Source organism: Sardina pilchardus, chromosome 7 (assembly GCF_963854185.1).
Source record: "Sardina pilchardus chromosome 7, fSarPil1.1, whole genome shotgun sequence".
In the NCBI taxonomy this organism is placed as follows: Eukaryota; Metazoa; Chordata; class Actinopteri; order Clupeiformes; family Clupeidae; genus Sardina; species Sardina pilchardus.
The window spans coordinates 16,657,728-16,685,643 of record NC_085000.1 but is presented as its reverse complement, the minus strand read 5'-3'; the positions used below and the strand labels follow the sequence as shown (position 1 = coordinate 16,685,643).

General features: G+C 44.4%; 3 protein-coding genes across 5 annotated transcripts in view; 2 read left to right on the top strand and 1 right to left on the bottom strand.

Moving 5' to 3' along the window:
- Positions 1–94: 94 nt before the first annotated feature.
- LOC134087444 (choline/ethanolaminephosphotransferase 1-like) lies at positions 95–11,476 on the top strand. Of its 2 annotated transcripts, none has more exons than XM_062540942.1 (9): positions 95–685; positions 1,431–1,889; positions 3,115–3,262; positions 3,497–3,638; positions 3,996–4,080; positions 5,219–5,350; positions 5,495–5,653; positions 7,972–8,097; positions 8,368–11,476. In XM_062540942.1, the coding sequence occupies exons 2-9, from the start codon at positions 1,530–1,532 to the stop codon at positions 8,488–8,490; spliced, it is 1,275 nt and encodes a 424-aa protein (XP_062396926.1). In that variant the 5' UTR covers positions 95–685; positions 1,431–1,529; the 3' UTR covers positions 8,491–11,476. The 2 variants fall into 2 exon arrangements, with proteins under 2 accessions (XP_062396926.1, XP_062396927.1); XM_062540943.1 differs by having other exon boundaries at positions 95–775.
- A 567-nt stretch (positions 11,477–12,043) lies between these two features.
- LOC134088276 (DNA damage-regulated autophagy modulator protein 2) lies at positions 12,044–17,126 on the top strand. The gene is made up of 7 exons (XM_062542200.1): positions 12,044–12,174; positions 12,760–12,827; positions 14,039–14,181; positions 14,402–14,579; positions 15,230–15,312; positions 15,528–15,620; positions 16,476–17,126. Exons 1-7 carry the CDS (start codon positions 12,044–12,046, stop codon positions 16,596–16,598), a joined length of 819 nt encoding a protein of 272 aa, XP_062398184.1. The 3' UTR covers positions 16,599–17,126.
- A 905-nt stretch (positions 17,127–18,031) lies between these two features.
- The window catches only part of LOC134087442 (DENN domain-containing protein 2D-like), a 22,077-nt gene continuing 12,192 nt past the window's right edge, over positions 18,032–27,916 (bottom strand). Inside the window, exons 6-16 of one of the 2 annotated variants that reach the window (XM_062540938.1) lie at positions 24,766–24,941; positions 24,322–24,434; positions 24,114–24,183; positions 23,883–23,960; positions 23,136–23,276; positions 22,690–22,838; positions 21,682–21,853; positions 21,242–21,292; positions 20,751–20,832; positions 20,033–20,272; positions 18,032–18,622 (exon numbers count right to left, since the gene is read on the bottom strand). In XM_062540938.1, coding sequence (XP_062396922.1) covers positions 18,555–18,622; positions 20,033–20,272; positions 20,751–20,832; positions 21,242–21,292; positions 21,682–21,853; positions 22,690–22,838; positions 23,136–23,276; positions 23,883–23,960; positions 24,114–24,183; positions 24,322–24,434; positions 24,766–24,941 — 1,340 coding nt within the window. In that variant the 3' untranslated portion in view covers positions 18,032–18,554. The remainder of the gene's footprint in view (positions 18,623–20,032; positions 20,273–20,750; positions 20,833–21,241; positions 21,293–21,681; positions 21,854–22,689; positions 22,839–23,135; positions 23,277–23,882; positions 23,961–24,113; positions 24,184–24,321; positions 24,435–24,765; positions 24,942–27,916) is intronic. The other variant, XM_062540939.1, reaches the window with a different exon arrangement.

Here is a 27,916-nt window from a genome sequence, read left to right as displayed (position 1 = left end):
CTTCCTGGGTCATACCATACGCCAGGTTGCAAGTATGAAGTTTCATTTTTCGTACATGTGTTCGTTCAATGTCGGTTTTGTATATTTACTTAAGATTTTCGACATATATATTTATCCATATACACAGTCTAACGCATGCCCAGTTGTCTAATAATAATCAAAATATGCTTTTCTTTGCCTTGACTTTTGACATAGGCATGCATGGCCATGTCATGCTCTACCTGGCTACAATAAATCTGCTCTTTTTTTTAAGCATGTGTTGCAAATATTTAATACTCTAGAATTGTACATTTTGTTTTCCCTTGCAACTCATTTGTTTATGTGTGTCTGTGTATGTAGGGATTAGGGTAAATTTCACATGCAGAAGACATTCATTTCTTGACTTGGCCCATCTGAAAACGTATGCAGAGAGAACGATAAAAGAAAGGAAAGGTAGACTAGACAGTAATCTTTCTATTTTTCCAAATAAGGATAATACTACTGATCACATGTGCTGGTCACTAGAGGGCAGCAATCGTCTCTGCTAAAAGATTAGCACACTTCCTGTGAGTATACAGCGCACATCAACAGACCTGCCCATGCAGCATTCCTCCCTGCCTCCGTGTCATGAATTACGTTCTGCCCTGAACTGTTGAATGAGGGTGGTCTTGGCCATCTGTGAGCGACCAAAGCGACGCGTCGACTGGTAATACATATCTCCTTCATGTTCATGTTGTAGGTTAGCTATTTTGTGAAACACTCCGAGGTTGCCTGACGTGTCGGAGGAATCGGAAAGGTAAGATAATGTCATGCTGCTAGCAACAGTGACAGAGATTGCTAAGCGATCAGATTGCTCTGGCTAGCAACACATACCTTGAACCTGTGATAATTTCTCTGTCGTAATGCAAAAAAAATGTTTTTTTCTTTTAGTTCGTATGAGATTGTTTTATGTGAGTAACTTCATAGCTGAAAACTGCGGCAGATGACCAAGCGAACTAAGTTAGAGAAACGTTAGTGAGCTTAGAAGCTATCTGTCAAAGGGTGGTTTATTCACCCTTCTTCGCCACTTTCTCGTCATTTAATGCATCTAGCTAGTTGGTCAGATTACTCGTAGACACCTTTGCGTTATTCACTGTTAAGAGCGACGAGAAATAGAAGCCGTGTGTTAGTAGCTCAGGTCTTGACTCGTCAAAGTGCTCGGCTAGCAGCAGTGGTTATTTCAGCCGGGCCGGTGTGTTGTGCCATGACACGACACAGGCCCCTATTGTCCTGCTAACAGCAGACAATATTGTATTGTAAGCCTCTCCTAAGATATGCAGCCGACGTTGTTGATTGCCTGCAAATATGATCAAGTTTGTGTGTTTCCATTGTCAAGTGTTCCCCTTTCACAAACCATCTCTCTCTTTCTGTCTCTGTCTCTCTCTCTCTCTCTCTCTACCTCCACCCCATAGTCAGTGGAGTGCTCCTTCAGTGGTCACTAGCAGGGCAAGGTGGAGGCATCTGTAGCAACAGTGTACGTCACATCATCAGGCTGCTCATAACCCTCCAAGATGAGTGGCAGTGCCGGTAAGCGCAGCCGCCGGGGCCGGGCCGAGGCCCCCACAGACTCCGACGGAGGCTCCAGCAGTGACTCGGGCTCAGGGGCCCAGGCTGGGGTGTCCGTGCTGAACCGAATGCTGGACCTGCCGGCCGGGCACCTCTCGCGTCCGCAGCTGAAGCGCTTGGAGGACCACCGGTACAGCAGCGCAGGCCGCTCCCTGTTGGAGCCCAGCATGCAGCCGTACTGGGAGGGCCTGGTGGCGCGCGTGCCCACGTGGATCGCACCCAACCTCATCACCATTGTGGGCCTTGCCACCAACATCCTTACCACCCTGGTGCTGGTCTACTACTGCCCCACTGCCTCCGAGCAGGTATGTTGACCAGGTGACCTGTGACGCAAGTCAGCAGGAGTTCCACCGTGATGCAAAAAAGGTTCTGACTTCGGGTTACGCCTCGTTGTCATGGACAGAGATAAGGTTGTCATTTGTATAACGGTCAGTTTGTCTAGATGCGCCCAAACTGTCTTAAAACAAAACAATGGTGCTGGCTTTGCTCTGCAGAGGGAAGAGAGAAGACAACATGGCTCAGAATTGAGAATAGTTGTAATGATCCTTGGATTAGGTGGATTTGTAATGATGTGCAGTGCGATCAGTGGAAGGTTTTATTGGCTGAAAATCGGTCTCAGTGGAAAGGATGGGATTATTTGGTATACAACTTGTAGATGTAAACCTTTTTGATGGGTCATGTTTTTCTAAGGTGATTTAGGGAAATGCACGCGGTGTGTGTGTGTGTGTGTGTGTGTGTGTGTGTGTGTGTGTGTGTGTGTGTGTGTGTGTGTGTGTGTGTGTGTGTGTGTGTGTGTGTGTGTGTGTGTGTGTGTGTGTGTGTGTGTGTGTGTGTGTGTGTGTGTGTGTGTGATCATACGCTTCTTTTGGTATTCCTCAATGTCAACATGTAATCTACACTGAAACCTTGAAAAGTCCGCCATTCCTGATGATTGCCTGATTGCATAAAACTTTCCCCCGGCCCATTCAGATACTTCCTGTTCTGTTTCTAGCCCACCCACCACCCCCACCTCATGCTAGACATACCTGCGTTATCTAGAACTGCTATGTTTGCGCCCCTATCGTTCTGTCCCTGCTCTATCTTGCCCCTCCCCTTCTATCTGTCCCTGGTTTATCTGTCCCATCTTCACAATCTCTGCCACTTTTACCTTCAGCCAGGGATATCTGAAGGTGCTAATACCTTGACAGATTTGTCTCTAACTTGCGATGTGTGTGTGTGTGAGAGTTTGAAAATCAGCCAAGTCAGCTTTGCTCCAAGCACACAGGCAAAGCACTTTCTGCGTGAGCAGAAAAACGGCTTACGGACATGTTGCCCTCGAGCTGACATCCCCCTATAGCTGTGACCCGCCCGTCTCTCTCTCTCTCCTCATGAGCGCCATTTACTCAATGCTATCAGGAAGAGGAAGTAGAGGAAAAGATCTGACTTGAAACAGATGATGATGCCGCCTAAACTACTCCTTGAGCCCACTTAAAATGGGACGGGTTTCACAGCGCAGAAAAAACAAACCTCCTTGTTTTGGTTGTCTCTCAGGCTCCCACGTGGGTGTACTTTGCCTGTGCTGTGGGTCTCTTCATTTACCAGTCTCTGGATGCCATCGACGGGAAGCAGGCGAGGCGCACTAACAGTAGCACGCCACTGGGGGAGCTGTTCGACCACGGCTGCGACTCGCTGTCCACCGGTGAGTGTGTCCTCTGTGTCCTCCTGGGGGTTCTGCAGTGCTCGGCTGCACTCGGGGAAAATGTCTGACTGCGCTGAAAGTGCTACGGTCTTGGCTCTGGCCTATCATATCACACACTTCCTCAATTCCCCAGATAGCTGTCATTACTGCAAAAGAAGCTTAACCTCTTTCCACTGTCTCTCCTCTCCTCTCTTGTTGTGCTTTATTATGCCACCGTCTCTCTCTCCCTCCCAGTGTTTGTGGTGTTGGGCACGTGCATTGCCGTGCAGCTGGGCACCCATCCCGGCTGGATGTTCTTCTGCTGTTTCGCGGGCATGTTCATGTTCTACTGCGCCCACTGGCAGACCTACGTCTCCGGCACGCTGCGCTTCGGCATGTAAGTGCACTGACGGTTCTGCATCTCCCCCTTTGTGTGTGTGTGTGTGTGTGTGTGTGTGTATGCTTTTGCTTGATTTTTATGACGGCCTCAAACTCCTCTACAGAATACAGCTTCCCTCAGATTCCCCCTGCCAGTTTGCACTGTGCAATCTCTCTATGTCGTGTACAATCATGCCCAGTACAGTCATGCTGTGGTGCCAGTAGGGCAGCCCAAAGATAAAGCTGTAGGCCTGACTCTGACCTGTTTCCTAAGAGATTTTGAGTATGAGAATGAGTTGGTGTTTTGTGTGAATCTCCACGTTGATCTTGCCTTGTTGATTCATTAGTCTCTGCTCTCTTTGTCTTTGCCTCTCAGTATTGATGTGACTGAAGTTCAGATCTTCATAATAGTCATGTATCTGCTGGGCGCCGTGGGAGGAACCGCTTTCTGGCAGTTTCCGGTAATGCTTCAATAATTTGGCTGCTGATGCTGATCACTTTAATGGGATTAAATGGGATTATCTGTAATAAATTAAAGTGGGTTATGGGTTGAAGTGGGATCTGCCTACTGCAGATATTAAAGGAGGCATAATAAGTTGCTAATTCAGTGCTATCTATATGAACAGAATTAACTTTCTTAATTGAAATCTTTACATTTAATTATCATAAAGTGAAGTATGTCTTTGTCAAATACAGTAATTTCCCGCATATAAGCCTCATTGTGTATAAGCCGCAGGACAGTGTTTTATGCAAGTTAAAAGAAACAAAACCATATTAACTCCATATTAACTGCCCCCCCCCCCCCCCGTATTAACCTTATAGCTGACCAAATTTTGCAAAATCAATGTACAGTATAAGCCGCGGCTAATAGTCGGGAAATTACTGTAAACAGTTGTAACGTTACCATGATGTGGAAAATAGCAAAGGTATCTAGGCTTTATGCCCAGTACTGAAACAGGCTTAACTGCTTACCTGGCGCACAGATAAAGAGCCAAGTGCATCAGCCACAGAATTTTCTGTGGTGACATTCTGAAATGTTCAACTGCCACTGAAGATTGTAACCGAAACAAGGAAGAATGAATAACTATAATCTGCCAGAGTTAATAAGTGAAGGAAGTAGTCGAAGTGAGCAAACATTTCAGAATCCATACTTTCATCTGTGTCATTATCAGTCGCTCAGGAGTTCCTCGCTCAATTTGCCTTAAACCATAAATGAAGTTATTGATTAACTAAACACTGCAAAAATGAGGAAATCTATGGAATGTCTGTGCTCTGAGTCTTTGATCTTTGAGAAACACACAAGAGATATGGATAACTGAAATGGTATAACCTTCCTTTTCTCGCTTTAATTCTAATGCATGTCTCACTGTAGTCATTTCTGTTCCCATTTTTTCTCCTGGTCCTTTCAGTTTCTGTGTGATGGTAGACGTATAGCACTGACTTAGTGAGCTCAGTGATCAACAAAAGTTTACAAAGTCATAGTTGACAACAAAAATATATAGGTTAGGTTCATGTACAACATTTGCAATATAACTTTGTCAGATTTCTGTGTGAATGTAGATGGATGGATGTAAATAATCTTCCTTGCTTTTCTTTCAGCTTCCTGTAGTTCAGATGCCCGTTAAGATCATCCCTGCCATACTTACAGTCCTGGGGGCCATCTTCTCCTGCACCAACTACTTCCGGGTTATTTTTGGAGGGGGTGTGGGCAAGAATGGCTCCACAATCGCAGTGAGTATACCTACTGTACACCAAACTCAGATTTATAAGATTTGTTCATAAGGTCATTGCTAATGTGGAGCTGAATCCGTTGGTTTGAGAGATAGCTGTGCTGTGCTGTTGTCAGTTCAGCTCATTGGTTTCTCCACCCTGCAGGGAACCAGTGTGTTGTCTCCAGGCTTCCATATAGGAACAGTGATCACTCTAGCGTCCCTCATCTTCTTCAAGTCCTCTGGGCAGCTCTTTCAGACGCACCCCTGTCTGTTCATCCTGGCCTTTGGCTTTGTGTCTGCCAAGATCACCAACAAGCTAGTGGTGAGTGTCCTACTCTCTTGTCGAGTCGAGTCGAGTCAAGCCGTGTCAAGTCAAGTCAGTTCAGTTCAATGTGTCAACATGACTGTTCAGTGTACAGTTTTGCCAAAGCAATAGTAAAATAAATAGATAGTGGTAATAATGTAAATAATAATGTAAATTAATAATAATATTCAATGAGAAAGGTATGAAGTGAATGAGCAAAACATAGAAGTATACAAAAGCAGCAAAGAATGCTAAAGAAGGAAACACAAAACAAATGAAACCCTACAAACAAAGAGTACAGTGTGTGTGGCTTTTGTCATAGATACACACCTTAGGTCGCAATGGTGACTATATTCAGGAAGGAAGTGCAGCTCTGTTTCAATTCTCACTTCGATTATACAACCCCTGGCAAAAATCCAGTTGTTTAATTTTTTAGAAAAAAGCCAGATCACAGACATGACACAAAACTAAGTTCATTTGAAATGGCAACTTTCTGGCTTTAGGAAACATTAAAGGAAATCAAGAAAAAAATTAATTAATCAGTAACAGTTGCTTGTTTTAGACCAGCCAGGGGGGAAAAAAAAATATGGAATCACTCAATTCCAAGGAAAAAAATATGGAATCATGAAAAACAAATTGACAAAAGAACACTTCAACGCACCACTAGTACTTTGTTGCACCACCTCTGGCTTTTATAACAGCTTACAGTCTCTGAGGCATGGACTTAATGAGTGACAATCAGTACTCTTAATCAAGCTGGCTCCAACTTTCTCTGATTCCAGTTGCCAGATCAGTTTTGCAGGTTTGAGCCTTGGGATGCACCATTTTCTTCAAATTCTACTACAGATTTTCAATTGGATTGAGCATTATCGAAGATGTAACGATCGCCGTCTCCCCAATGCCTTTACCTGACATGCAGCCCCATATCATCAACGACTGAGGAAATGTGCATGTTTTCTTCAGGCAGTTGTCTTCATAAATCTCATTGGAATGTGGATATAACTAGATGAAAGTCATATTCAGTGATGAATCGCGTTTCTGCAATGGGCAAGGTGATGATGCTGGAACTTTTGTTTGGTGCCATTTCATTGACATTAATGAAGACAACTGCCTGAAAACAACAAGGTCATTGATGATATGGGGCTGCATGTCAGGTAAAGGCATTGGGGAGATGGCGATTGTTACATCTTCAATAATGCTTATATTATTATTTATTATATAAAGTTTATATTGACATTTTGGACACTTTTCTTATCCAATCAATTGAAAGGATGTTTGGGGATGATTACATAATTTTTCAAGATGATAATGCATCTTGTCATAGAGCAAAAACTGTTGAATTCCTTGAAGAAAGACACATAAGGTCAATGTCATGGCCTGCAAATAGTCTGGATCTCAATCCAATTGAAAATCTGTAGTAGAATTAAAGAAAATGGTGCATCCCAAGGCTTCAACCTGCAAAACTGATCTGGCAACTGGAATCAGAGAAAGTTGGAGCCAGATTGATGAAGAGTACTGATTGTCACTCATTAAGTCCATGCCTCAGAGACTGTAAGCTGTTATAAAAGCCAGAGGTGGTGCAACAAAGTACTAGTGGTGCGTTGAAGTGTTCTTTTGTCAATTTGTTTTTCATGATTCCATATTTTTTTCCTTGGAATTGAGTGATTCCATATTTTTTCCCCCTCTGGCTGGTCTAAAACAAGCAACTGTTACTGATTAACTAATTTTTTTCTTGATTTCCTTTAATGTTTCCTAAAGCCAGAAAGTTGCCATTTCAAATGAACTTGGTTTTGTGTCATGTCTGTGATCTGGCTTTTTTCTAAAAAATTAAACAACTGGATTAACATCCTCCAAGACTGGTGATTCCATATTTTTTGCCAGGGGTTGTAGTAAGGGCACAGCCTAGCCTCTCTACGCAGCCAGGTCTGCTCTCGCCTTCCACATTCAAACCGCTCTTTTGCCTTTTGATATTTTAGCATACAGGGCTAATGTGATACTAATGATCTTACTCACTCACTCGCTCACTCGCTGTGTCTCAAACCGCCTACTTGCACCTTTCAAATAGTCAGTGTAAGTATATAGTGCAGATAACGCAAAAAATATGCCAAAAAAGTTACTCGTACTAAAATGTCCGGTAAATGTTGTAACATACAGTAAGTGTTGTTTTTGGAACAAAACTAACCATGGAAAAGTGGGCACTATGGACATTAGTGCTCAGTGCACACTAGCAGTGTGCTAACAGAAGTATGCGGTTTGAGAGAGCCACTCACTCACTCACTCACAAACAACAACATACACCCTGGCTTGTCCTAACCGTGATGTGTTTTTTCATCCAGGTGGCCCACATGACCAAGAGTGAGATGCGGTTGTATGACCTGGCCTTCCTAGGCCCGGTGCTGCTGTGCCTCAACCAGTGTGTGATGAGGGTGGTGGACCAGTACGCCATGCTGTGGATCACCATCGTAAGTGCAGATGCAGCCTGTTGTGCCCTGAGGCCCCCTCACAGCTGTACAAACTCACAGCTAACCGCTCACATGTGCCGTTAAAAAAAAAGAAGTGGCTCTCACGCTGTTTAGATTAATCATTAATCACACAATGTCCCTTTTATTCTTGCCTTTTTCATTTCTCTCTCTCTTTCTCTTTTCTTTCTGTCTCTGTCTGTCTCTCTCTCTCTCTATCTCTCTCTCTCTCCCTCTCCCTCTCCCTCTCCATCTGTCTCTTGCTTGATGAAGCTCCTGTCGGCTGTGGACCTGGTGCGGTACTGCGTCAGCGTCTGCAACCAGATCGCCACTCACCTGAACATCTGCGTCTTTCGCATCACGACCACTCGCAGCGGCCAGAAGAACCACCACTAGCCTGCCGCTCGCGCTCGCGCTCCCGGCCCCCCCTCCTGGCCCTCGTCTTCCAAGGAATGTATGAGCAGCCAATCAAATTCCAAACTCAAGAGGCACACAAAACGTGTCCGAGGTAAATCCTCCGTCACTCAACTCAACTCCGCCCACAAGCAGCAGGGATTGGCTGCGACCCTTTTTTTGACTCCAAATCTCGTAGACGGTTATAAGATCATGGGAACACATTTTAGCAGTGTCCAGACTGGGCCATGTCTGTAGTGGCACTGTGGCCGTTACGGCTGCGATGCCGACTGTAGCTTCATAGTTGTTATGAACGCCAACATCCTTAACTCCTTAAGTCCCTGCAGTTGTCTCGACTACCAGCCCACCCCCCCCAACTAACTATGTTTAATTTATGCTAAACGGAAGTGTCAGCCACCATTCTAAGCGTATTATTGTAGTTCTCTTTGACAGTCACTCTTCTAAGTGTAGCCATGATGGCTTCTCCACCATGTTGTGTGCTCTCCTGCTGATGGCCATGCTGCTGGTGCTTAGTCAGCTGTAGCTACAGGATTTCCCCCTCTAGTCACAGTGAGGAGCGATTCACCCTGTGGCCTGCAGAGGGAGACAAAAACAGCCAGTTTAATTTGGTGATGAAGCGAGAGCAGCCGAGATCATCCACCACACACCACCAATGTTTTTTTTTAAGCAGTGTTTCGTTGTTACATGTGCTGCTATTTGAATACCAGACAAAAGGAGCCCATGGACTGAAATGAATGTGTTTGGTTGATCTCTGTGTCTGCTGTGGTCAGGGAATTATGAGGGACAGGCTTCTGTGGAGCTGAGAAGAACGCCAAGCAAAAGGACATTTAAAGATTCAGCCACTGTGAAGTCCAGTTTAATTTCACCATAAGAATGTCTTACCTACTTAAAAGATCCATGTATTGTAATTGTTTTTTATTTTCACTAATAGTATCTACGTAAAAAGGTAAAATCCCATGGTATTGGTGTAGGGGTGTATGTTTATAGGATTTTATACGGTGTGTTGGATAAGGGAAAGTGTTCTTGAAGCTGCTGTCTATTAACTCCTCCATATTGAGTGACCAATGCTCACATTACCCGTGGTCATTCCAAGGCACACTTAACACACTGAGCTACACACACTCACACTATTCCTTTACTCACACAAAATACCCGTAACCCCAAGCCCAACACCACCGCACCACACACACACACACACACACACACACCCCACACACACACACAGACACACTCCTTTTTGCATTCCGCTGCACACACACACACACACACACACCCCACACACACACAGACACACTCCTTTTTGCATTCCGCTGCACACACACTTCACTTCTCATCATTCCTTTTCTCACATTATTAGTTTTACGAATACACACACACACACACACACTCAAATGCACATACACTGCACATTTTACATTCCACCCTGTTACATGTTGGACGTAAATATAAACATAAACAATCGCACAGAGACTTGCCAGCTTATTGTGTCCTCATGGGGCACTGGGCATGAACTAATGAACTAATTCCCTTCTGTTAGGGATTACACGTGCTGTTGTTTAGATCACCAAAAAAAAACCAAGAAGAGGGAAGAGTTGTTTACTCACTCATGATTAGTTGGTGGCTTTTAATTGAGTTGCGTTGTTCTGTTGTGCCTTTGAGCCGTAGCTCTGTAACCCATAGCTCTCCTGTACGGCGGTGCGCCTGTGTTCTGTTCAAGCTGCACGCTCAGAGTCTCATGATGAGTCTTCCTGGAGAATTTGTATGCAGGTTTGGCTTGTTAGATCATGCGTGAGTGAGTTTGTTGACACACACACAACACACACACACTCACACACACTCACACACACACACACACACACACACACACACACACACACACACACACACACACACACACACACATCTACTCTAAAGGCATAGGTATACACGCTCCCTAGAGGTATTGCTCCTCTACATGCAAACACGCTTCCTCTACCTCTAACATTTCTCACCTGTATCTGTTGCAATTGCTTTTGTGTTTCCCCTTTTCATTTTTCGTTGAGGCTTCTTTTTTTAATACTGTAAAACATTTGGATGCGCTTGGTTCCTCACAGGCGTTTCTATATAATGTCAAGGATTCACACTCCTCCCAAATAGTCCTCATGTTGAATGTGAACGCTTCTGTTACTCCTCACCGCACACACACACACACACACACCTCACCTCTCTTCACCTCACACTCCAGAGGACCCCCACCTCAGTATCCTACTTCAACCTTTTTTGTAAGCGGTTCTTGTGTGTGTGTTCTTGTGGGACTTGTCAAGATGTCCCACAGGGCTTTGTTACAGCTGTGGGAATGCTTCCCCTTAATTAAGTCACATGTCTGAAGTTCTCCAAGACCGAGAGTGTCTTTGGTCGGACCGCATGGCTGTGTTGTTTTACCTCAGTTAACCCACCCACCCACCCAGAGTCTTCGTTACAGATCCAAATGTTGTGTAGGATTCAATGACCAGTTACAAATGTATTCTAGCCAGTAGTCACTGTTGTTTTTTTTCTTTCTTTCTTTTTCGACCTACCCTAGCAGCACTCGGTGTGATATTAAAGGGAAGTGAGTTTTGGGTTATTTTCTGTAAGGCTTATTTGGTGTTGTCTAACACAGGGGAAAGTTCTTGGCTCTTGATCTTAAAGGGATTTTGTCTAGTGTTGTGGAAATACGACCTGTGGGAGGTCAGATGCTCAAACAAATTAGGGTTAAATCGCTTAGCAAACACACGCACATACACACACACACACACAATAGTATTTTTACCACCCTTTACTGACTGACCACATTCTCTGTCTCTGATTGCGCTTGTATCTGATTTCTAAAAGGTTAATTTAGATAGGAAAGTGTTTTTAATGTTGCGTTATTGTTGAGTTTCTGTGAAAATATCTTTTTAAAATGAAATGCCAATGTGAAATAAACTTTGCTATATTTATGCTAACAGACTATTTCGTCAACGCTTCAGTGTGTTGCCCTAATTCTTCAAACTTAACCGTTAGCTAAGTGTGTGCGTGTGTGTGCGTGTGCGTGTGTGTGCGTGTGTGTGTGTGTGTGTTTGGAGTGAGGATATGGCCACGGGCTCCTTAGAGGTCCAAAAGTAAAATCACACTGAAGGAGAGTCAGCTGACCAAGTCACAAGTGCAGGGGGATAGGCTCTCCATCACACCACACACACACACACACACACACACACACACACACACACACAGAGCAGCGTTTCCCTCCCCCTAACTTTGGAATGTGTAAGCTTTGGATGTGATTCTGTCTCGGCGAACTCCACACTGGATCCGTTGTGTGTTTGATTTGTGTCTGAATGGATGTGCGCGTGTGACTGTATTGTGACTGCCGCTTTACATGTTCATTTAATGCAAGATACAGTCATACTAACTCATGATGCGCTTATTTCATTCTCCATCACCAACTCTCTAGATTAGACGGTGTGTGTGTATGTGTGTGTGTAAGTTGAAGTTTGGCGGTTGTGGTGTGGAAGTGCATGAAGTAAGTGTGTGTGTGATGTGGTGGTTTCAGCAGGGGCTTTGCTGGCTCCCTGCAACCCTGGTCATCTGGTCTACAACCACGTTTGTTCTCTCTTACTCCCTCACTGTGTTACTTGGACACACAGACCCAGTGCTGCCTTACATCAGGTGAGTCTGTTTACCTGTTTATGTTTGCGGTATGTCTTAGGAAGCCTTTTAGGTTGATGTAATGAAACGCCCTAGAAGAGTCATCTTGTACATAGGAGATGCGTGTGTCTGTGAAATGGAAGACAACTGAAGAGTTAGTTATAAACCAGCCTGTGTTTGCGTGTTCCTCCTATTTCTAGTGAGCATGTTCTCATTTTGTGTTTTGATCCAGTCAGGCGAAGTAATCGTTATCGCTATAGGCTGTATAGTTGTTTTAAATGTGCAACAAAACGTTGACCCGTGTTTATATTTTTAAAAATGCTCATCTGGACTGGCTGATGCCTGCATCCATGTGGCGATTAAACCCCTTTTGCCATGAAATCCTTTATTTCTGCTCACAGTGACACAGGCACACAGGTTTCAGAGCCCTGTGTGTTTGGGTTCATGCTTTATTATTTATTTATTTGGGTTCATGCTTTATTATCTATTTATTTATTTATTTGGGTTCATGCTTTATTCTTTCTTTATTTATTTATTTATTTATTTGGGTTCATGCTTTATTCTTTATTTATTTATTTGGGTTCATGCTTTGTTTTCTGCTCACAGTGACACAGGCACACAGGTTCCAGAGCGCTGCGTGTTTGGGTTCATGCTCTCCATCACCTCCTTCTTAGGTAAGCTAAGGGTGACTATCTCAGGCTGCAGGACAGGGATGTCCACATGTCTTCTGTAGCCATGAAACATCTTCACAAAATATTGCTCACAGTAATTGATTGTAACCTGTGAAGAAATGTGTCTACATACAGGTTCAGTGATGGTCAAAAGTGTTGCTTGAGTTGACTAAAAAGAGGAATATGAAATCATCTTTTGGGAATTGATTGGAATGCCATTAAGTCAAGAAAATAGTAAATATCCAACCTTGAAGGACACCAATTTTCTTTGTGAATGAATAATGAATCATAAATAAATAAATGTTCTTCCTTAAAAATACAGGGGTCATAAGTATTGGCACCCCTTTGTTAAATTCCCATAGAGGCAGGCAGATTTTATTTTTAAAGGCCAGTATATTTCATGGATCCAGGATTCTAAGCCTGATAAAGTTACCTTGGCCTTTGGAATTAAAATAGTCCCACATCATCACATACCCTTCACCATACACATTGGCATGGTGTTTTTTTCTTTTTTTTTTTTAAGAGTTAGCCTATTGGCTAGTTTGCTTTGCATTGAGCTCAATGAGCATCAAACAGGCTAATAGGCTAACTGAAAAAAAAAAAAAAATTAAGATCAATTTCCAAAAGATGATTTTATATTCCTGTTTTTAGTCAACTTTAGCATGGGTGCCAAAACTTGACCATCACTGTAGCATCTAGGTAAACTCATAGTTAAACAAATGCTGGATTTCAGAGTGCTGATGTTATGGTAATAGGCCTAAATGATAAATTGATCATTTTTGAAAATGCTCTAATGGACAGTGTTATTCACTAGGCAAACACAACACAGGTTGGCATTTTTTTCAAAATGTTAATTATGAAACACTGAATTGGCCTGTTTAGTGGAGTTTGTGTTACATTTATGTCATATTTAACAGACACCTTAATCCTAATAGTACACAGATATACTTTACAAAATTAAATGCATATGCTCTCTATGTAGCAATATATAGTACTAAAACCATCTATGATTTTGAACTCTAGCCTACTGGTAAAGTTGTATATGTGCCTCTATATACATTCACTTAAATAAAGTGAACTAATTGATCCAAAGAACAACTGTGGTCTTCAGAGTGTTATGGTTATTGACATGTTTACTGCCAAATTGCCAATCAGTAACCCCTATGGTAGCTCACCCTGCTTCCAGCATGTCAATCTTGTGTTGTGCATTGCAGGTGCAGCCACAGTCTATGTGCGATACAAGCAGGTCCAGACATTAACCTCACCGAGCGAACATATCCTGCACTTGCTCAATGGTGTAGGTATCATCCTTGGTTTCCTCAGCTGCTGTGGGATGTGTGTGGTGGCCAACTTTCAGGTAAGGGAATCTCCCTCCTCCAACCCCCAATTTCTCAACCCTCAAAGGTAAAAGCAGGCAACCCCCCCCCCCTTCATCCCATGGTACATCCCTTTATCTATTCTACTGCCTTCTCTCTCTCTTCTGTTTGAGCTTCATGATGTCTTTAATGTGGTCCTGCTGCTGGATCCTTGAGCGGCGGAGGGTTATATATTCTTCTCCTTTCATTTCTGTCTAACAGAAAACAGACCTGATTGGCGTGCACCTGTTTGGAGCGGGGATGACCTTTGCGGCAGGGGCGCTGTACATCCTGGTGCAGACGGGCGTGTCCTACCGCATGCAGCCCCGTTTCAACGGAAAGGGCGTCCTGTGGTCGCGTACGGCAGTGGGCTTGTGGACCCTGAGCAGCATCGTCATCCGTATCCTTCTACAGATCGACTGCCTGTAGGCTCTGCTGTGTGTCTGTGTGTGATGCTGCCAAACAAACGTCATTTGGGGAGAAGGAGCCACTGCAGATGATGGCATGATATGACACTGTGAGGGGGGTGGAAAGAGTTCTGAGAGAGTTCTGTTGGTGTTATTGGTATAGCTAACAATTAACAGCTAAGGAAGGTGCCAGTTTTTGGGGACATCCAAATGTGATGTGAGGAAATTTGGTATTCAAACTGGGATGAGTAGAACCCTGAATGTGGTAAATATTTAAGGTGTCAATACAGTATATGCTTAAAGTAGGCTTTTCAACTTTATAAGTATTATTTTTAACTGATTTACAGTAAGTTGCTATTAACAAAATTGTCCATAACCATAACCATATTTTGGAAAAGGGAAATGTTACAAAATCAGGTTGATGATTAGTTTGAAAGAATACTTAATGGATATAAATTGACTGTTGCCATAGATGGGCACTGCACTAACCACAGTTATGCAAAGACACACTAAGATTGAAGGATAAAGCTGTCCTTTCAGTAGCCCTTTATTATCAAATGTCAGCGACCATGCTGGCAGAACAGACGAGCATTTGTTTCCCAAACATCCATGAGGTTGTGACTGAAACCTGAACTTCCTGCAGTGTTTGTGTCGTCCATTATCATGTACGATGAAGAGCCCGATGTGGACGTGACTACCAAAGTCAGCTGGACGCCCACTGAGTTGGTGAGTAACGGGAACGCTGTCCCAGGCAGGCCAGATGAGAGATGAGGGGCTGGTTGTGGACTCATTCTAAAAGTTGTGCTGCTGTTCCAAGTACTGTACAGAATTACACACAGAGAAGTGAAAACAGCACTAGTGATAACTGATTATGGAGCTGGAGCTCCCTGGTTGACCTGCTTTTCTTCTCTGATATGTGTGTGTTTGTTTGTTTGTTGTAGGGATATGTGCCTCACCTGGTGAGTGCTGCCGCTGAGTGGTCCCTGGCATTCTCTTTCATCTTCTTCTTCCTCACCTACATACGGGACTTCCAGGTGAGGAGCCCAGGGCTATGTCCAGAAGTGAAGCGTGCACGCTGGATAGTACCTTCTTTCCAGTAGCGTCTTAGTTAGCTTGCTCCTCAGTATGCGTCCCTACCTACATTTGGACAGCACTAACTAGTTGGCGTCACCTGACTCGGGGAGGGGGGGGGGGGTGTTGACGATTTGCATGACGTGTGGAGCTTGACCTGCGCTGCGCAATGGATTATGGGATACCTGAGGGTAAAAAAGATGCATCGATGCACGCTTGGAAATCACGGCAAACGAAGTACCCAACTAGTGAGAGCGATTGACTTTCGGACAGTCTATTCTGACGTAACTTCCGGAAAATGCACTGTCCAGCGTGCCTACTGATGTTTCAGACACAGCCCATGTTACTCCACGCCCCAACGCCTAACCCCCAACCAGCCTGCTGCCTGGTGCCTGGTGCCTGCTGCTGGGCTGGATGTGTCATTAGATTAGCCTCATCAGATTGGGACTCATGAGAGGCTCGTGAGCAGCCACGGTCCAGCTGGCTCTGGGTTTGGGTGGGAACTGAGGCTACATCTATGGATGGCTCTCAACCACTCTCCTTGATCCTCAATGCTCGATCCTCGAGGGGCGTTCCCACTGATCTATATAACACTGGATAGACTATCCCCTTGTTGCCGCCCCATCATTCTCTATCAAGATCAGTGAGGATGAGGATCGAGGAAGGGAGGGTGTATAAAACACCAAATGAGAGGCACCCTATGTCATTCTTTATCCCAGGGCGCTTGGAGGAAATGATTAGACAATATCTAACCGGTTTTGATGATTTTGTTGAGAAGATGTTTGAAAATGATCTTATGTAATGTTTGGTGCTTTCAGAAACTTCGTCTGCGAGTCCAGGCCATCCTGCAGTGTAACCACCTCTACAACTACGCACACTACGACGGGCGAGTGCACGTTCACCATGGAGAGCGCTCTCCTCTGCTGGCAGGCAGCATCTAAGATTTAGTATATAAGTAGCGCCCCCTGCTGGTGTGGAATACAAACAGCAGGTTTTTAGCCTGGATTGGGTCAGTGCGCTTGGATCTCTGCATCACATTGTGCACAGGCACAGTAGGTAGGACTTTCATCATTGTGAACGTCATCATGACCACATGGTGAAGGAACTTTATGGAAATTGCGGTCTCCTCACCGGTAGTTATGTATTCGCCCTGAGGATCTCAAAGACCTCTGGTGAACTGTGAGATTTCTGGTTTAAACCGGGCAAAGGCACAAACACACAGGAGGGATGTGCCATACTGACTGCAGGTTAAGCCCAAAAGCATTCAGTAAATGCTATGTACAATATGTAGTCCATATATTTATGCTCTGTTGTAATGATAGCAGTATTAGAAGCTTTTCTACATTTGATCTAAAAGGTTACACGGCTGTTATTACTCTTCTGTTGTCGTGTAAGCGAGCTTGCCCGAGGAAGCGCTCAGAGAACACATCTTGATGAGATGAAAGGCTTTGTTCTCAAGTCTCAGTGATGCTGGCCTTAGAAAGCAAGACTTTGCTTTTTTTTGCTTACAAAATAAATGTTTTCTTTGAATTGTTGCTGACATGCGTCAGTTCTTCCTAGAAAACACTAGAGCTCTAAAACCCACTGTCTGGGCTCTCGCTCTCTCTTATCTGTGCCTTTAAGGCAGATAAGGATATCCCATATTAATGATTACCACGGTGGTACAGCAGAGGACAGATGATGGGAGGGAGAGGAACAAGGAAAAGTAAGAGAAGAAGGTGAGAAAATGAGTTGTGTGGAATGACTCAGGGATAACATAATATACATGAGATATTATTATTAAAAAATATTTGGTTGTGGTAAAGGAGGTATAGCAACGGTTAGCACCTCCAATTTCAGTCTTTAAAGGCACACTTCACCGATTAGCATTAAGCCTTGTATCTTTAGGAAACCAGTCATGTTTTTGAATGGTCATGCATCATTCCCTCAGTTTGCCTTGAGATGGGAGAAATACGGATTTCAATTAAACCCATGAATAGGACTTCCTGCTTTCAATGATGTAAAATGATGATTTTTACATCATTGAAAGCAGGAAGTCCAACATTGAAATCCTTATTTCTCCCATCTCAAGGCAAACTGAGGGAATGATGCACGACCATTCAAAAACATGACTGGTTTTCTAAAGATGCAAAGCTTAATGCTAATCGGTGAAGTGTCCCTTTAAGTGCTAATTTATGAGGCCACAATGCCTCTTTGGACCCTGTTGTACAAATGTATATATATAATGCCATAATCACAAAAGACGAGTAGCACAGGAGGTACTGCTCCAGAAATGTAAATATGTGTTAAAATGTATATCTTCTTGTTGAAGACCCAAGCTGTACAGCTATGCTCAAAGGATGCAAGTGATATGGAGCATCTCTTTCATGGTCTTTATTGTACCACATGTGGCCACAAGATGGCAGAGCAAAACACTAACCCAAGTTAGAGGAACAGCAGTTAGCATTTTTACTAGATCATTTTTTATTGCAAAAATTGACATTAAAAACATTATTAACAGTACCATTTAAAACCCCCTCCTATACTATTATTATTATTAATATTAATAAAATATGCTCTGTGGCGACAATAATGGCTCAGTTTCTGGTACCACCAGGACCACACACACATTTACGGTCCACAAGACCATGCCTATGATGAGGACCAGCCAGACATTAGAGAACAGTACAGAGCAAGACAGTAGCACATCCACATTATAAAACACACACAAGGAAAGACCTCAGTTCAGTCACACTAACATATCCAGTCTCAGTCATCCTATATCCTATACGACAAAACAATTTAAATAACCTACAAATAAGTTTACTCCTAAATTTACATTCCTAGAAATGATAAAACCTCCCATGTCACATTCTTATTTCTTTACACAGTATCAAGAGAGATAAACACCGTCTCTTTTAGTGTTTCTTTGTCTTCTCCTTCTTCATCTTCTGATGATATTCAGCAACCTTCTTCTGGAAAAAGCCTGAATGAGGAAGAGACAGGTCTGTAAGCCAACAGTTTCACACTGAGACAGACACAAACAGCCAAAAGTGCAAAGTCAATCATTTTCAATTTGACCCACATGTGGGGTCCAAGCAGTAAAGCTTGTTCTGATTTTTCCACATCATTTTTCCGCAGCAAAGTGTGTTTTGCTAGCCTGGGTGCAGCCAAACTCAGGATAGTGTTACTGCCTAGGTCTGTTCACAGAGGGTGCTAAATTTGAACCACATTTGTGTTTTTGCTTACATCTCAGGAACCATAAGGATTTTAAAGAAAACCAACCCAATTTCAAATGTGGAGGTTCTGTATCTTTTACCATTAACAAATGGTGGTACACACCACCATACCCCGCGGACAATTTTTGCCTGTAGCTTATACTTTGTCCCATTTCTCCAGTGACCTTAAACCTTTTCCCGCTTAAGGGCACTCCTTCCAGTCTGTTTGGCCCTAATAATCACAGATTGGGGTTATATTTTCATGCGTGATCATTTCCTTGTGCAGTATAGACCTCAGTACCCAGGGGTCCACCGTGTAGTGTGGAAGCAGGGGATTAATGGGGCTAGTGCACTGCACTGTACTGTACCTTCCTGAGCACCGTCTAGTGTGGATGCAGGGGATTAATGGGGCTAGTGCACTGCACTGTACTGTACCTTCCTGAGCACCGTCTAGTGTGGAAGCAGGGGATTAATGGGGCTAGTGCACTGTACTGTACTGTACCTTCCTGAGAAGTGTGGAAGCAGGGGATTAATGGGGCTAGTGCACTGCACTGTACTGTACCTTCCTGAGCACCGTGTAGTGTGGAAGCAGGGGATTAATGGGGCTAGTGCACTGCAATGTACTGTACCTTCCTGAGCACCGTGTAGTGTGGAAGCAGGGGATTAATGGGGCTAGTGCACTGCACTGTACTGTACCTTCCTGAGCACCGTCTAGTGTGGAAGCAGGGGATTAATGGGGCTAGTGCACTGCACTGTACTGTACCTTCCTGAGCACCGTCTAGTGTGGAAGCAGGGGATTAATGGGGCTAGTGCACTGCACTGTACTGTACCTTCCTGAGAAGTGTGGAAGCAGGGGATTAATGGGGCTAGTGCACTGCACTGTACTGTACCTTCCTGAGCACCGTGTAGTGTGGAAGCAGGGGATTAATGGGGCTAGTGCACTGCAATGTACTGTACCTTCCTGAGCACCGTGTAGTGTGGAAGCAGGGGATTAATGGGGCTAGTGCACTGCACTGTACTGTACCTTCCTGAGCACCGTGTAGTGTGGAAGCAGGGGATTAATGGGGCTAGTGCACTGCACTGTACTGTACCTTCCTGAGCACCGTCTAGTGTGGAAGCAGGGGATTAATGGGGCTAGTGCACTGCACTGTACTGTAGTGCACTGCACTGTACTGTACCTTCCTGAGAAGCCGGTTGCTGCTCCACCTCCTGGATGAAGAGGTCAAACATCTGTGACTGGACAAACTTCTTGACGAAATGGCGAGTGCTCTTGGATTCCAGTGCTTTGCAGAAGCTCCTCTGCTGAAAGACCCCCGGCTCGCCTTGTTTGCGCACGATGTGATTAGAGAAATGGCCGACCGTTTTGATGAAGAAGGGAAAGAAGGCTGCAGGCACCACCCTATTCAGCTCCTCCACGGCTGCAATCAGAACACAGCTGTCAGCTGAGTCATGGTTTGCAGTATCAAATCAATAGTTTATGTACTATACATTAAGTGGTATAACACACATTAAGATCAACCAAAAAGTTAACATTAGGCCCATTCATACTTGATATAAATTATATAAATGGAATGATCTGCAAAATGAAGTATTTTAAAGGAGGCATTCAAATGCCTTCACTTACTGACCAACTGCTGCAAGTAAAACATAAACAGCTCTCTTACAAGATACAGCTGTCAAAAGTTAAACAATTTTGCAAAGATATTACCAAACAAAAACACTCTGGCAACAATGGCCATTTCCTCAGAGATCTCTTGCACAGACATGAGAGAACGGTTCTATTGGCTGGGCTGAAGAAGAGAGAGTGTGTGTGTGTGTGAGCGTAGCTCTGAAATGCTCTAAACGTTCTTATGTTTTCAGTTAGCTCTCCAGACAGTTTGATTGATCGTGACTCACTAGCTTTCTCTGGTCTTGTCTTTAGAGCCTGCAGAATTTCATCTTGAAGCTTGTGTGGAAGAATAGCCTTCTCATCTCCAATCTGTACACAAACACATCACACAAAGCAACACATTACTCTACATTACATTCAGCAGACACTTTCTTTGTTCAAAGTGACTTACATACAGTATGTCAACTATAATACAAAGGATTACATTATCTTCAGAGCAACATAGGGTTAAGTGCCTTGCTCAAGGGCACAACAGTGGAAGCCAGGAATTGAACCGACAACTTTCAGGCTACTGCACGCTAGTCCAGCTCCTTACCCACTACATTTCCACCACCCACCCTAACTCACTGAGCACACCAACTCAATGTTATTTCAATGTGTAGATACAGTTGCAGTATAGCTAGCTTCAGTCATTAGCATAAAGACAGAGGCAGAATGACCACGCACGACCAAACATATTACAGATCTTCTCACGGGAAGCGTGACTGTTATCACTCACTTTTGTGATGAATGTTTCCTGTCTGTCCTCTGATAAGTCAACCACCAGCAGCTGAAAAAAAAGATGGCAACAACAATAATGAAAAAAGCGTGGTGTCTTCCTGTAGCTGCACACCAAAAACGAGGTGCAGGCAACTGTTATAAACTTATGGAGAGAGAGAGAGAGAGAGAGATGCCGCACACTCTGAGTTACAAGTAGATTATTTATTATAAAAGCGGTAACGTTACGGCCTACGGCCTTCTTCAGATCGCATGAAGTTGAAGAGTTGAAGCTATACACATTACTGCTCTGCAGCTTACAGCCAGAAGGGTGAGAGCCCATATTAAGACTCTTAATGATGGACAGGAGACTTGAGGAGGAGTAGATTGAGGTATATTGGCAAATGGAGATGAACAGACACAAAATGTGTGTGTGTGAGAGAGAGAAAGAGAGCGCCTTACATCAGTTTGGTCCTCAAGAAAATCTAGCAATCGCTTCTGCACACCCAGCAGATATGGGGTTGGTGCCATGACGACATCAATGAGGATCTCGGGGACGATGGGGATCAGGGTGTGTTGCCACGTGAACGGGGACAGTAGTACAGCCACAGCATGAATGACCTGAGATAGGGTGCTGGGGACACCAAAGGCCAGAAGGACACGGAGCACAGAACAGGAGTCAGACCCTCACAAAAAAAGTATATATTATGTTATAGTATTTTGGGACATAGATAGATAGATAGATACTTTATTGATCCCCAAGGGGAAATTCAATATACTATACTATACTATAGAAGTACCAGAGGACTATACTATAAGAATGACCTTTTCACTCATGCCTTGTTTACATCTCACAACACTACAAGAGTTTTTCAGTGCCGCACTGAGGACCCCGAGGTAGGTACTTGTTTCAGTCCGGGCAAAGTTCTCAAAAATCGCGTTTACAATGCCGGTAATGGCAAACGGCCGAGACCACATAAAACTGCCCCCCACTAAGTCTTCTGTGGAAACCCAAGTATTGATTTATTGTAGTTATTTTCCTTAAGGGACACCACACCACAGTACCAGAGAAATCCATTTCATTCCAACTGCAGGACCTCTTGCTCTTCGTTCGTTTTATTATTCTGTTGCTCGTTACATGGAGCAGAGATACACTGGTGAGCCGCAGGGTCCATGTTCTGGAATGTTCCTCGGATCATTCCATTTGGAATACGTTGATGCATTCCAGAGGCAGTGACAGGTTTTGTAAGCCCTGTCTTGTGGCGTATGGAACTAAGCTGATGGCTAGTAACCTTGACTGACAGACTAAGAAGTGAGTCATCAGCAGCAGGCAAACAAGCCTTAGCTTGTGATTCTGTGCATATGCGTATGTACACATAGACCAGATGTCGAAATGTGTGTGACTGTGTGTGTGTGTGTGACTGTGTGTGTGTGTGTGTGTGTGTGTGTGTAAGTTGGCAGGGTGTGTACCTGAGCTCATCTGCAATAAAAATGATGCGTCTCTCCAACACGGTGGCAGCGAACACCTGCACCACTTCCTCATCGCTCAGGCAACGGAACAGTGTACGGAAATCCACGTGCTCCAGCCACGACTCCAACGGTCGTGTCAGACTGATGATCTGCACACAAAAACATGCACACAACCAGTCAGTGACGGACTAACTCAAAACCAAAACTGTGTGAGTGAGTGAGTGAGTGAGTGAGTGAGTGAGTGAGTGAGTGAGTGAGTGAGTGAGTGAGTGAGTGAGTGAGTGAGTGAGTGAGTGAGTGAGTGAGTGAGTGTGTGTGTGTGTGTGTGTGTGTGTGTGTGGGTGTGAGTGAGTGAGTGAGTGAGTGAGTGAGTGAGTGAGTGAGTGAGTGAGAGTGTGAGTGTGAGTGTGAGTTTGAGTGTGTGTGTGTGTGAGTGAGAGAAGCACCTCTGTGCCAGCATCAGGGATGAAGCTCTTGATGTTGACAGTGTTGCCAGGGGCAGGAAACGGTGCCTCCCGCAGGCTTTGCATGAAGGGGTACACCATCGCCTTGGAGATCTGCCGTCGCTTCTCCACCTCATCAAAGATCTTCCAAATGAGAGAAACAGATCGAGAGAGAAGAAAAGGGGAGGGGAGAACAAGAGAAGAGCCAGGAGTAAAGTAAATTAGTCAAATTAAGTCACCTGCTTTTTGGGCTGTTTTCAAAACACCTATTTCTGTTTCTGCTCTCTGTTTCCTTCTATGCTTTAGTGTTTGATTTTTAGGTCGCTCAGTAAATGTTGTGTTGAGTCAAACCACACATCATATATTGTCTGAATTAGCAAGACTAACTCATTTGTATGGTTGCACATATTTAGGTACACGCGAGATACATCTGAACAACTCTACAGTGGAAATGACAGTGGAACTTCAATTCATACAGAATTCTCAACTCACAGCCTACACTTCCAAGACATCGCAACCAGTCCGACACATTTTGTCCTGACATATCATTGCCATAAACGCCGATCTTTTTGGCTCTGCTCACATTTCAGACTGTACAGGCCTCTCTTTCTTTTCCCGTCTTCTGACCTTTGATTTCTCGATTTTCACACACCTTTTAAAGCCACAGACACCACACTAATAATCCTAATCACTCTCCTCAGATCACTTGGACTTTGCTTAGGGCTGTGGTGGAGCTCTGATCCTGCTCACCTTAGAGAAGAGGCCGAAGCAGGCCACCGAACTGATTATGCAGTAGGCCTCTGGAGGACGAGCCCCATTACCATGTGGCTAGTAGAAAGAAAGGGAAAAAGAGAGAGAGAGACGGATAGGATAGGGAGACAAGGGAGGGGAGGAGAAGAGAGAGAGATGGAGTATTGGTTTAATCTTATAAACAACAGTAGTTACAGAATGCATTTAGAGGCGTGAGGAGCAGATAGTCACCAATAGCCTCCGGCAGTAGCCATTCCTTCGGCTGCCATCGACTTCAGTCAAGACAAAGGAGAAGGTCTCACTGATCAGGAGAGAGGAGAGCAGTATTAGGACAAGTGCATCTGGGGTTTGGGAACAAGCAATAATGTGTGCGTGTGTGTGTGTGTGTGTGTGTGTGTGTGTGTGTGTGTGTGTGCGCGCGCGCATGTTTGGGCAGCACCTGCAGTACTCCGTGAGGGGTTCCCAGTTGATGCCCTCGGGAAAGCAGAAGAGTGTGATGGCCTTGAAGGTCTTCTCCTGCTCCTCCTTCTGGAAACGCACCAAACCATCTCTCTGGTGAACACAAAACAGAGAGAGAGAGAGACTGTTAATGACACCGACACTGACCACCAAAGCCTTGCTACTACAGTCATTTCATGTGTATAAGCCGTATTGTGCATAAGCTGCAGGGCAGTGTTTTATGCAAGTTAAAAGAAACAAAACCATATCAATACATTAACTGTCCCCGTGTATTAACCTCATAGCTGAAGACATTTTGCAAAATCAATGTATAAACCGCGGCTAATAGTAGGGAAATGACTGTAATAGCATTGTTTGTTTGATCTTTGTGGCTACACGGTACAGTAGCTTTTTGCACGGGCTGCTGATCTGCCAGTGAACTCACTTTAGGGAACTGGTATGTGATCTGAGGCTCATAGGCTCCCTCTTTGGTCTTCTTCAGGCTGACCACAACCAGGTACTCAAAGAAGAACTGGGCGCTGGAGTAGCGCGGCTCCTTGCCTTTGCTCTCGGTGAGGTCGAGATCGGCAGCTCCAGCAGGCTCCGCCTCCTTCAAGGCCCCTGTAGAGAAGAGGAGCGTGCGATTGGTCAGGTTTAGGCTCGGGGCCGGCGAGGGTTTTGAGATGTGTGTGTGGTTGACTTGATTCGCTGGATTAAGTGCGCTTTTCAAATAAAGAATCTTGAAATGGTTTTCGCAGTCGTGTTATGTGCTCCTCGATCCTCACACTATCAGTGCAGTAAGCAGCAGGGCCTAGCAAGCGTCTCAAGTGCGCTGTGCTGGCAGCAATGTGAGGAATGTGACATAATAAAAGTCACATAGAGGAGAATCACATGTTGCACCATTCAATTACTGACTTATTTTCATCCATGCCTGCTTCAGGAACCGTAACATTTTCAACCGTGTTCATACTTTCTCGCTCTCGCTTTTGTTTGATTTCTTTTGCGCGCTATACCGTTGTCAATCCCACACCAAAAAGCTGCACTGTCAGCAAGTGATCAGAACCATTCTCAAGGTCAGAGAAGAATTACATCCTCATAGCATCCTCCCTACCATTTACATTTCTGTCTTTCCCATGTGAATACATACATGTTTGTGTGAAGCTGCAAGTAACATAAGAGCCTGAATATCGAGGGCTGAGAACCAAAGGGGCGTAAGTGACATTTCACCAACTTTACAGGAGAGCCAAAACAAATCTAACTTCTTCTATATGTTCACAGTTAAAGACCTTTGGTTTTTGTTCAATAACTATATATTTATAAATATTTGACTTCTATAATTTTGTCAGCTAGGAGAGCTCATCAAGACCAAAATGTCACTTACACCCCTTTGATTCTCAGCCCTCGAGAGTCTGAGCAAAAGCACTATAGTGGACATCAAGAGTGACTGACCATGGAGGAGAAAGAAAGCCTGTTTGGTGATGGAGTGGTCAGAAGGGGGGCCACCAGCCTGCTACATGCACATGACTGCACCGCAAGGGAAAAGAGAACTGAGATTGCCACCCTATACAGAAAGCTCCATCTACTGCCCAGCGAGGTTTGGCATTTAACATCTACTCAGATAAGGTCATATTCAAGCTTCACACATGACATGGCCACATATTCAGAATGATCACCTGAAAATAAATCCAAAACCTTGAATTTTTTTTAGAAAACCAAAACTCTCCTAACACATTCCTTGAGAAGACAAGCTCCTCACTATCTTGTGCAGGACTATTGTCTGCCTTGTCCTTTCTTTCGGAACACTCCCTCACACTGCCTTCCAGCCATGCAAACACACACACACACACACACACACACACACACACCCATGCGCACAAAAGGACACCTCTTTGTCCCAACATAACAGACACAATAGCACAGAAGGTAGTTACAGGCCATCAGCTGCCTTAACCATGGCAACAGTCACCATGTGTGCCAACGTTTGTGTGACTTCCATCATCAGCGAACGAGAAGAATGCCCTTTTTAAACGCAACCACAGGACACTACTTCCTCAGCTCTTCACTGCTGGTGAACACAACAGTGTCCTGTTGTCAAAATGTTTAATTGAGTGGTATTTCACATGTAAACAGAGTTGACACATATAGTGAAGATAAACTTTTGTTAAGATCTTTGGTTAAGACCAACCCCATATGGGATGCATGCTGTCTGATTGGCATATTTGTTTAAACCAATTCAAGTGAACTTTGAACCCAATTTAAGTTTCTTTGGCAATAAAACGGCCACAACTCATGAGGTAGACGCTGCAGGAGTCTGGATATCTGTTTATCTGGCGGTCTGGTGTACTGTGGTGTACGGTGAGATGGGACACGTGACATGTGCACTGGGTGTGGCTGCCACCAGAGTAAAGATGGGGAAGGGTGCCAGAGCTGACAGCACTGTATGTGCCTCTACAGGAAACGCTGGCGGATGTCACCATGACACATGGTGAAAGTGTGTGTATGCCTACAGTACAGTATGTGTGTGAGTGAGAGAGAAAGAGAAAGAGAAATAGAGAGAGAAAGAGACAGAGAGAGAGAGAGAGAGAGAGAGAGATGTATGCATGCACCTTCGCACATACACACGTGCAGAGCTTGAGCATACACATAGCATGTGTTACGGCTCCAAGAATACGAAGAAAACGAATACAAAGATGTGACATTCATTAGCGCTCTCTCTCATTCACGTACATTGACCATTCTTGTTCTGGCCGTTTCACATGACTTCATGACCAATTCTTAAAACCCATATAGTTCTTAAAACAGATTGCATGCAACACTCTTAAATGTATAGGAGTTCAGTATCTAGTAGCAAAGTGAACCACACATGTTCAAAATAGAGGAAATAGAGAGAGGGGGAGAGAGAGATGTATGCATGCACCTATGCACATACACACATGCAGAGCTGAAGCATACAAAGAGGATGTATACATGCACGCACGCACGCACATACACATACACACATACACACGTACACACACACACTCTCTGACTCAAGCTCACAGGAGGTGATGAATTCCCATGCACACATCTAGTGTGTGCTGTTAATGTGCTACAACAGCCGGCCAGCCAGATAATTGACACAGACAAAAGATGGCCGCGGACTCCCTCACCATTATTCTAGGGGATCTTAACAGCGCCAGCCTTCACTCAGGAACTCCCTAAATCCAGACAAGGTATCAAGCGTCCCACCAGGGACAAAAACACACACACTGGACCACTGCTGCAGTGTTTTAAAAGATGCCTATTGTGCTGTGTCCTGTCCAGCTCTAGGGCTCTCCGACCACTGTCTGCCTCATCTCATCCCAACCTACAGGCAGAAATGAAAAACTTCTAGACCTGTGGCAAGGACTGTGCGTGAGGAAGTGAAGAAGGGAGTCAAAGCTGGAGTTAAAGGAGCCTGCTTTGACTGCACACACGCTGGAGCGTTTTTGAAGCTGCAGCAGCTAACAGACCTCAATGAACTCACTGACACTGTGACATCATACATCAGTTTTTGCGAGGACAGTTGTGTGCTAACCAAAACCTTCTGAGCAACAGCTAACCATGGTTCATTCCTA

Coding starts and splice junctions, on each gene's coding strand:
- LOC134087444 (XM_062540942.1), top strand. CDS start 1,530: ATGAGTGGCAGTGCCGGTAAGCGCAGCCGCCGGGGCCGGGCCGAGGCC. Junction 1,890..3,114: donor GCCCCACTGCCTCCGAGCAG/GTATGTTGACCA, acceptor GTTGTCTCTCAG/GCTCCCACGTGGGTGTACTT. Junction 3,639..3,995: donor GGCACGCTGCGCTTCGGCAT/GTAAGTGCACTG, acceptor TTTGCCTCTCAG/TATTGATGTGACTGAAGTTC.
- LOC134088276 (XM_062542200.1), top strand. CDS start 12,044: ATGTGGTGGTTTCAGCAGGGGCTTTGCTGGCTCCCTGCAACCCTGGTC. Junction 12,828..14,038: donor CTCCATCACCTCCTTCTTAG/GTAAGCTAAGGG, acceptor TGTGCATTGCAG/GTGCAGCCACAGTCTATGTG. Junction 14,182..14,401: donor GTGTGGTGGCCAACTTTCAG/GTAAGGGAATCT, acceptor TCTGTCTAACAG/AAAACAGACCTGATTGGCGT.